The sequence below is a fragment of the Lolium perenne genome, chromosome 3 (genome assembly GCF_019359855.2).
Source record: "Lolium perenne isolate Kyuss_39 chromosome 3, Kyuss_2.0, whole genome shotgun sequence".
Lineage (NCBI taxonomy): Eukaryota > Viridiplantae > Streptophyta > Magnoliopsida > Poales > Poaceae > Lolium > Lolium perenne.
The window spans coordinates 344168824-344178727 of record NC_067246.2 but is presented as its reverse complement, the minus strand read 5'-3'; the positions used below and the strand labels follow the sequence as shown (position 1 = coordinate 344178727).

The 9904-nt window shown below is 43.4% G+C and overlaps 2 protein-coding genes across 2 annotated transcripts; one reads left to right on the top strand and one right to left on the bottom strand.

The window, feature by feature from the left end:
• Nucleotides 1-1767: 1767 nt before the first annotated feature.
• LOC127346071 (uncharacterized) lies at nt 1768-3397 on the top strand. The gene has a single exon (XM_051372602.1). It carries the CDS (start codon nt 1838-1840, stop codon nt 3116-3118), a length of 1281 nt encoding a protein of 426 aa, XP_051228562.1. The 5' UTR covers nt 1768-1837; the 3' UTR covers nt 3119-3397.
• A 2012-nt stretch (nt 3398-5409) lies between these two features.
• On the bottom strand, nt 5410-7265 carry LOC127346070 (small ribosomal subunit protein eS7). Its single transcript, XM_051372601.2, has 5 exons — nt 7100-7265; nt 6938-7011; nt 6710-6833; nt 5875-6057; nt 5410-5677 (listed from the first exon to the last, which is right to left on the bottom strand). Exons 1-5 carry the CDS (start codon nt 7172-7174, stop codon nt 5555-5557), a joined length of 579 nt encoding a protein of 192 aa, XP_051228561.1. The 5' UTR covers nt 7175-7265; the 3' UTR covers nt 5410-5554.
• Nucleotides 7266-9904: the final 2639 nt, after the last annotated feature.

Genomic DNA, 9904 nt, shown 5'->3' with positions numbered 1-9904 from the left:
ATGGTGGCCCGGCCCATAAAAGTTTCTCGGGTGCGAGGCTCGCCTCGTATTAAAACGGGCCGCGGAGGGGAGTTCGGTTTCCAAACCCTACTCCCCTTCGTCGCTGCCGCTCGCTCCGCCGCCTCGCTCCACCTCCTTCGACAAGCAATCGTCACCTCGTTAGCGCTTCTTCACCGTTGCTCCATCTCCCCATGGCTAACCGCGGTAGCTCCGCTAGGGGAGGCGGTGGTTTGGGTGGCGGGGAATTGCCGCCGCGGCCCCTCGTTTTCCGCACAGAGGTGGAGCGGCGCAAATTCAACCGGTCGGAGCTACACCTCGCGGGGTTGGCTGCCACAAAGACAACAAATTCTTTCTTCGGACATCTTCTAAGTTGTATTTTTATCGGCGGTATTATTGGTTCCGCATGTGAGCTAAGTTGTAATTTTGCACAATAAATTATAGACTCGCGCGTTTGCTAAGTTGTATACTCATTATTACTAATTTGTATACCCCTACTGCAAAGTTGCATGTCCTACCTGTGAAGTTCCATACCTCTAAGCGTGAGCAATTACTTAGTTTTAAGGAGTGTAGCAATTGTGTCTTCTCTAGTTGCAACCTAGTAGGGGATGACGTCAAATGCAACCCCATTCGGGAATGGATGGTAAATTTGTGCATCATCATTGAAACTTATCTATTATCGTGTCTAAGTTATCTACCGGTAGTACTAAATTAGTTAGCATCATTGTTATCAAGTTGTGTACCATTGTCGTGAAGTTGCCTACCGATTTTCCAGTGACACTAGAGTTGCTGCAATGGCGCTTCGACAAAGACAATAAATTGTTGGTTCAAACATATGCTAAGTTGTATTTTCATGAAATATTTATTGTTGTCGCACATGAGCTAAGTTGATTTTGCAGAAGTAAATTTCCCCCATAAATTTGCTAAGTTGCATACTATGGACAGTAGACAGGCTTCACATGTGTTCTAAGTTGAGTTTTGCTGGCAGATGTACTAAGTTATATTTTTTTTCAAAGTAAGTTGTTGCTTCACACATGGAGTTTGGTTATCCGGATCAGTTTTGCAGAGCAAGCACACGATGACATACCGCCCTCGCGAGATCGCTGCCGTTAAGGTCGATCGTGTCCCACTTCCTTGATGCCATCAAGCTGAGCCGATCTTGATTAGAGTTATATACGATATGTTGCATCCCTAATAGTGAACCCTCGCGAGGACGCTGCCGAGGTTGGTCGTGTCCCACTTTCTTAATGCTATCAAGCTGAGCCGATCTTATATAATAAGTTGCATCCCTTAGAATATGCCGTAGTATGACTAGCGGCTAGTAGAGCAAAGTTGATGTCTCGATACAAGTGTTGATGATGGTTGTTGCTAACTGAGTATCTTAGAAATTAAATTGGTACAAAATATACAAAAAAAAACTACTGTAACCAACTCTTTGTACGAAATTGCTTCGCCATAATACTAGAGTTGCTTTTTCGCAACAACTGAATTGGTTTTCGGAAAAAAAATTTGTCAAAATATATATAAATGGGATCTAGTTTTAAATATCTCGTCGCGAGAGGCCCAACGGTGAAAACGGATCGCAATTTCGACAAATGGTTTGAAAGTTATGACTTTTTTAAAAAAAATCGCTTGACATTAAATGCACGTATAGTCACTATATGCTAAACTTACTTTTTTTAGTGCGTGTGCTTTGGCCGTGGGTTCCTTTCTCAGATTGGTGGGTTTGAGTACTTTCCATATTAGGAGTGATGGCTGGTTAGGACTAATCAGCCTCCGTTTGCTGGCTAGATGCGTCCAAAAAAAAAAGCTCCTTCGCTCCAGCCACTCGACTTGAGCAATGGCTAGTCAACTGCTGATGGCGGCGGCGACCCCGTCTACGGCCACCGCCGCCACCACCATCACAACCGCCGCAGCCGCCAACAACACCACATCCCGCACTTCCACCTCTCCCGCCTCCACCATATTCTCCCTCACCGAAGACGACCTCCGCGAGATCTTCCTCCGTCTCCCGGACCTCCCGACCCTCGTCCGCGCCGCGCTCACCTGCCGTCCATGGCTCAGCGCCGTACGCTCCTCCCGGCCCTTCCGCCGCCTCTTCCGCGCCCTCCACCCGGCGCCGCTCATCGGCCTCTTCCTCAAGATAGGCAGCGGCAGCGCCCCCTCCTTCCTCCCCCTGTGCCGCTCCGACCCCGTCGTCAACGCCGCCCTCCGCCGCGGCGACTTCTTCCTCACCTCCCTCCCGCCGTCGCCCAAGGGCTGGAGCCTCGCGGACTGCCGCGACGGCTACGTCCTCCTGTGGAACGCCAGCCAACACAGGCCGTCCGTCGCCGCCCTCAACCCCATCACCTGGGCCGTCGACGTCCTCCCGCCGGTGCCCGGCCAGATGACGGCCGGGAGCCGCCGCGACGTCTCCGTCCTCGGCTTCCACCTGGTCTCCTCCGAAGAGAGCCCCTGCTCGTTCCGCGTGACCTGCGTCTGCACGGACCGGCGCAGGGTGCGCGCCGCCGTCTTCTCGTCGAACACGTCGGAGTGGGCTATCGGGCCGTGGGTGCGCGTCGGCGGATACTGCAGCCTCAAGTACATGGCCGGCACGCTGGTGGGTGGCTCCGTTTTCTGGCCCTATCACGGCGAGGCGCGCATGGTAAGGATCCACACGGCCACCATGGATGTCTCCTTCGTGGATCTGCCCCCGGGAGTGCACAAGTCCGGGCACAATATCGGCATCGGGGAGACTAAGAGTGGTGAACTCTGCATTGTCTATGCATCTGATTTCACCCTTCATGTTTGGATTCGTCGTCCTAGCATGGATGGGACCGAGATTTGGGCGCCGCCGACTGTACTCCAGTTGGATGAACGTATCGATCAGCTCACTCACGCCTCCGTTCTGGACATGCAGCTCCATCTCAAAATTGTGCAAGTAAGTCCTGGACTCGTGCACTTCTCGGCGACATGCACGACCCATATCGGCACTCTCCGCTGCTGGTTCTTCTCACTTTCATTGGAGACCATGGTGCTTGATTTACTGCTTCAGGGGAGCTTTGATGGGGTTGCCCATCTGTATAATATGGGCTGGCCTCCTTGTTTGGTTGGTGATGGTGAGAACATTGGACATGAATGATGTTGAAGGTTCTCAAGGAATTGAGTATTCAGTTGCCTATCATCTGCGAAAGAAGATATTGATGGGAAACCGTGGGATGACTTAACTGTTACCAAGTACTTTGTTGATGCAAAAGAATACCTGGTTGGTATTGACAACCCGAAGAACATTCCTCTGCTCCTTGTATCTTAAGTATGGCTTGCTGATTCTCATAGAAACCTTTTGATTCTTTGAACAATTAGTAATGTTAATGTCGGAGCTAATGGATTTTATGGGGAGATTGGATTTCGTTCTGCTGCATACTTTCTATGAGAATCGATTTCATTCTGCTGCATACTTCCTATGAAGTGCTGCTATGTTGCATTTCCTTTTTCTAAGCCCCCATTATCCAATTTGTGTGTATTGTTTGTTTTTGTTTTTGTCATTTATTTAGAGAGAAAAAACAGGACAGCCAGCTCTGTAATTACCAAAAAGAAGAGGAAAATTGAACTATCGAACATGCATATGTGATTCTAACAAGAATTCCATCATATGTATTCACCATTTTAATAGCAAGTCCTCTGAACTGTCGATGTCCGTAGCATATTTAGTGTCCTCCATTTCAATTACTGCGCAATCTCTTTCATTTTTGAGGTTTGAATTTTTTTTCTATTATTTTACTAGTCTCTTGATTTTGTAGAATCTATGTATTTTGAAGCTGTTTTCTTTAGGGAAATGTATTGTGAAGCTTCTTTGCATGTGCAACTCATAATATAGTTGGCTTTTCAGGGAAAACCTCAAATGTAGCCTGGTTTTGTTTTTCCCTTTTCAAACTTCAAAACTTCTGATTTTAAAGTTTTAGAAAATTTCGGAAAAAAAATATGTAGACGTATCGGTGTGTAAATTTTCAGACTGAAATACATCATATATTGCCCTCAGTAAAAATAACAAAGTCTAAAAAATGACAAAATCTATATTTTAGTGTACTGTTCGTTACTATTCATCAATGCTGAAATCAAGATTTGTTATTTTTGCTGAGTCCAAAATACAACATATTTCAATCTAAAAATTACACACTTGAAGATTACCATATTGTCTACATCACAGTATTTTTTCGATTTTTTTAACGTGTTTCAAATGAAATTTTCATAGATTCAAAAAGTGGCCGACATGTTGCTCAAGCTACAAAAGTCCATTCTCGCTTTCAAGTTCTTATTAACTAACTTCTTTTAGGGTATAGCCGTAAAAAAAAGGAACTTCTTTTCGGATATGTTTACCAACTAACTTTTGTAGTGACTTGGTTATGGGAAATGCAGTGTGGTCGAAAGTTACTTTGTCTAGCTATAGTACTCTTTCAATCTACAATACTTTTGTAGTGGCTTGGTTATGATTATTTGTACTACATACTTAATTACTTATAGACAATAACTATACAACCACTTCATCCTTTTACTAAATAGAAGATCTCACATCTCTTCTAATAGTTGTGGTTCAGGGATTTTTGACTCAGTGGTTCAAGGATTACCATGTGTTACTAGAAAACATGCTATGTCGTTGGTTTGTGGCAGATGATAATGCAGGATACAAATTGTCAAGTATATTTATATACTGTGTTGTATTCTGGGAAAGAAGAAGATATTCATGTATCATCTTCCTCTCGTAGACTTCATATCCTCTGCGAGGTTTGGGATAAATGATACTGCGATTTCCAAATTTGTTGAATGTGAATCTGTTCCAGTATCATCTGAAACTGGAATTATACAGCTCTTAGTGCGATTTTGATATGTGAATCAAGATTTTTACTTTGTTACTAGAAAACATGATGTAAGGTGTGAGACATGTGGATTCTTGCATTCGCGATCAGCAACAACAAGCTTTAAATATGTTTTGAGGCGATAACCTTTGCTGATATAACACTCCAACATGCGGAGAAAAATGATACGAAACGATATTTGGGCAGCTGCACTATATATAGACCACAAGAGGGATTTTAAAGATGCGAGTCTTCAATACAATCGTTAACACAAGTCACAACAGGAATCTTTAGGTTATGCTTGTGATTCATGTAATGAATCTAATCATTTAGGGGCAAAAACAAACTGAATTTATCGGTTTCATTTTCCAGCTTATAATGAATATTTTCCTGAAAATGAAAACGTTGTAACTTGGTGAATTTTCCTAGAAATAAAAACTTAGTAACCTACTGAATTTTCATGGACACCTGATGGAATACTATCGAACAGTGGGCCAGTACCACCAAGATGCACAAAATTGAATTGTATCAGGAAGTATGCGATCGAGCAATTAGAAATAAACAATAAAATGCAACAGGATAACCGAGCAAAGGTCTATAACTTTAACATTGTTCACGTTCATTGACATCTCCAGCAAACTCCCTAATCAGCAGGCGACTGAGACCTCAAACAATACATCTGGATTCCAAAGGTATTAAACTGGAGATATCCGAGGCATGCATCTTTAGGCGGTTTCGGTCACTGGGTACTCAAAGACAACCTCCTTCCCGCAGAGCCTGCGGTAGACTGCTGAGAAGGTCTCCAGCTTGTATTCTGTGTTGTTGCGCTCCTTTGGGTCCAAGTAGATCTGGAAGAAGATAACAGAAGGATCAGTATTGGCATTGCTAGCCAGCCAGGCTCAAAGTCTAAAGCGCAATATGCTGCTAAACTAGTGTAACAACTAGCACATAATCAGAGTTTTCAGTCAACACATGTACCATGTCAAATGGTTACTAGTATAGCACTAATATGACAATCAATGTGCTCAAAAGTTGCAGAGTCTACCTTGATGACCTTGGCACCATCCAAACGGTATCTGATTCTCTTTCCCACGATCTCAGCTGGGTACGCAACATCCTCCAAGATTCCATCATGGACAGATGTCAGAGTTCTTGTGCGAGGGCGCTGAACAGCCGAACCCTTCTTGGGTGGCCTCACGATCTTCCTTGTTGCAACGACAACAACATCCTGTGCAAGGGAAGAAGCAGATGATCAATTCACTATTTTGATTCATGTCCAGTCTTTCACAGTTCAAACAAAGTCTCAAGCCAAAACAACCAAATGTTAAATTGAATGAACTGGTGCATTTAATACAGAGGATGATCTGGGACTAAGTGCATGAATTTACAGTACAAATCTACATGTTTCAGAACATTGAAGATCAAAACAGCACAAATCAAGTTTGTATGCTACAGAACATATGGTAAAGGCAAAACTTTGTAGGTTTGATAGCGGCAATTAACTTAATTGTATATACCAAAAATGATTGCCTATAGTGCAATTTAGCTATCATCTGAATGTTAGGAAAGGAATAACATCTGAGACATGTGGATTCCCTGTCAAAACTATTTGGTAGTATAAACAAGCAGCTTCATACACTAATCATGGCATATCATGTTCTGGCTTGGTGGAAAGTGCTAGAAATCCAAACATGGCATATCATGTTCTGGCTTGGTGGAAAGTGCTAGAAACTACATTCCCTTCCTAAAATGGCAATACTAGATTCTGGCAACTGTACCCAGCAAACATCCTCCACCCACAATTGCTCAGTGCTGCCACAGCAGACTAAGATACAAGAAAGTGCTAACTCGAAGCACAGGAGGGCACGCAGGTGTCTCACCTTGCCGCTGAACTTCTTCTCGAGCTCCCTGACGAGCCTGACGTGGATCTTCCTGAAGGCCTTGCGCAGGCGGTAGGGCACGTGGATCACAACGGCCTTCCTGTTCCCAACGACATCCAGCTGGCTGCAAAACACAACACCACCACACCATTACGCGCCACCCACAGCGAAAGAAAGCGGCAGGCGCAGAAGATCTAGAGGGACTGTATGTAGCGGGCGGCGGCTTACATGGCGGTGTTGATGTAGAGGTCCTTGAGGTCGCTCTTGAGCTCCTGGTTGCCATTCTCCAGATCGAAGAAAGCCTGCAAGATATCAAGCGCGTTACACCTAGCCTCATCCGAACGCGGAAGAGGAGTTGTGGAACACGGGAGACGGGGGAGAGCCACTCACCTGCGCGACGGTGTCCTCGAACTCGGTGGGGTCGACGCCCTTGGCCTTCTGGATCTTCCTCCTGGCGGTGAACATCTTCCCTAGCGTTCGGCGGCGCGAATGGCGGCGGCGGCGCGCGAGTAGACGAGGGAGAGCGAGCAGGGAAGTGGAGGCGCCGGCGCTTAGGGTTAGACAGGAGAGAGCTCTTATACCCTAGTTCTGCTGAGTGGGCCGACGAGCCGGGCCGCTTGTACCTGGTTTATAGGCCTGGCCCAGTTAAAATGAGGCTCGGGTTTATCCCCATATTGAAAATATTATACTTGGTTCTCAAAAAAAAAATTATACTTCCCTCAAAAAACAAATACTATCAGGATTCTCAACCATACAGGTACTCTCTCTATCTAAAAAATATACCTATAATATTTAGATCAAATCAAACTTTTAAAGTTTGACCAACTATATAGAAAAAAGCGTCAACATTTATAGTTCTAAATTAATTTTTAGAACCATCATTAAATATATTTTCATATTATGTGTATTTAAAAAATTATATAGTTGCTCAAACTTTGAAAATTTTAACTTTAGCTGAAAACTATAGGCATCCTAATTTGGAAAGGAGGGAGTACTACCATAACAGGTATCAAACAAATATTATTTTGATAATCAATACCACATATATTTATAGTAACAAATATTACATAGCGAGATACATGAGCTGTATCCAATGATTACAAAATAAATTCTAAAAGATACTAGCAAATCTTTCAGGTCTTCAAAATCATTCTTCTTCTAAAACACAATCTTTTACATTTCGGAAGGCAGACAAAAATAGATAACAAATCATAGACCTATCAATAGCAACGAAGGTTCTCCCATGATTTTAGTTGATCTGCAATGCTAAAGCTACATGCACGTGCATAAACATTAAAGTAGTCAATCAACATCAGCAAGAATAACAACACTAGTATGTTGTCAGATAATAACAACCGACCAGTCTTGTCGACGTCGCTTGTGAGCCAAGAGTACGAATGATCATTGTCGAGAACGTAGCAGCCGGGACAAAAATTGCGAGAATAATCCTCCTCGCGACAACAATGAGAAAAGATCCAAAATCGATCTAGCGAAGCAAGTTCTGAAGGCACATACCTAGAGAATAGTAATCATTCAACATCACTATTGACGTTGGGAAGAAGATCTCGTCGTTAAACAAAAGGCCGAAGATCACTAATTATAGACGATGCTATCTCCATTAGGGGAAACTAAAAAAATGCAGTTACCAAAACCCTAACAAAATCTACTGAAAACACTACTTTTATTAAAAACTCCACGCATCGATCGGATTCCCACTCCACCCGATGCCGGCGAAGCCGGACGAAGTGGGGGGAATTGTTCTATAGAGGAGATTGTAGTGGAGGCGGCTAGGATTTTTCTAGAGGGCGACAGTTGTCTTGTAATGCACTTGTTAGAATAGATATCTAGGCAGAAAGTACAAACAGATAAGTTGGGCAATGCAAGCGAGAAAAATAGATCACTCCGGAGTTAGGAGGACTATCTAATATGCCAAATGAAAGATATTTTATAGGATTTAAAATATATTAATAAATGATGTAGATTATTTGGAGAAATTCAACATATAGTCTTGACCTACTAGAGATGGCGAGAGAACCAAAATCACCGGCTGGATTTCTGCGGCAAAGTTAGTGTCACCTTGTCTATTCGGTTCGGTCACCTCCCACGAGAAAATTAGCAAAACACCCCATTTTTGCACGGTGAGAAGAAGAACAGAATAAGATGCACGAAGAAAGAAGAAGGAAGAAGAACATAAACCTTCCCTTTGATCGCCATTGATGAGCTATTCCCTAGTTTGTAATCATAAACTGCTATTTTTGACCATGAAATCGTAGGGGAGGCATGTGATAAATAAATTGCTAGTATTTTAGTAGCTGGCATGGGTTTAACTACATGTAGTCGTGATGAACTTGTTGAACCTCTAGTCAGTTCATTCATATTTGTTATGTGTGACGGGGGTGTGCTATGGTGCGATCACCGCTAAATAGAAAAGGTTACCACAAACATATGTTGCACACAACCAAACATACAACCTTACATCATCATATATGTTTGTGAGTGCACACAAGCAACCAATGACCAACCTAAAAAATAACCAAGTGATGCGACTTGAGGTACCAAACAACCTTGCACCATTTTGGTCCATTTTCCCATGGAAATGCATGCCCTGCAACTTAAAAAACACTACAAAAAAGTTGACATGGCCGAAGAATTTCAAGTTGGGCCGTGGTTGTTGATGCACCATATCCGACGATTTTGCTATCTCCGTGGTGCATCTCAAAACTTTTTTTTCTCGTTTTTGAGGCCATCTAGCACCACGAAAACATGGAAAACGTCGCATATAGTGGCTCGGGACGTGGTGCATGATGAATTCTCGGTTGCACCGGCCAAGTCAACGCAAATCTGCAATGCACAGGGCTGTAGGGCCCAGATGGCAACGTCTCTAGCGATGTTTTCTTTTTGATCGCGCCCTTTCGTTCACATTCTCTGATCGAGCCGTTTATGCTGCTGGCTCATGGGCCCCGCATGTCATCCTCTCTAAACGATAAATGTTTCTTTTCCCCCTGATTTTTGGCTACTTTTTTTTCTTTTAATCATGTGTCATCTTGGAAACATTGAGAACGCTGCTAACTCATGGGTCTCGCATGTCAGCCTCTTTGAACAATAAACTTTTCATTTCTTAGATTTATTTTTGACCCCCTAATTTTTGGCTACTTTTTTTTTCTTTCGATCACATGCTGCCTTTGAAACGTTGAG

Bases quoted from the DNA above. Each gene is read 5' to 3' on its own strand.
- LOC127346071 (XM_051372602.1), top strand. From the start codon at position 1,838: ATGGCTAGTCAACTGCTGATGGCGGCGGCGACCCCGTCTACGGCCACC.
- LOC127346070 (XM_051372601.2), bottom strand. From the start codon at position 7,174: ATGTTCACCGCCAGGAGGAAGATCCAGAAGGCCAAGGGCGTCGACCCC. The intron at 6,058-6,709 runs GTGAGACACCTG...TCCCTTGCACAG, and splicing joins AGAAGAAGTTCAGCGGCAAG to GATGTTGTTGTCGTTGCAAC. The intron at 5,678-5,874 runs GTAGACTCTGCA...ATCTTCTTCCAG, and splicing joins ATGGTGCCAAGGTCATCAAG to ATCTACTTGGACCCAAAGGA.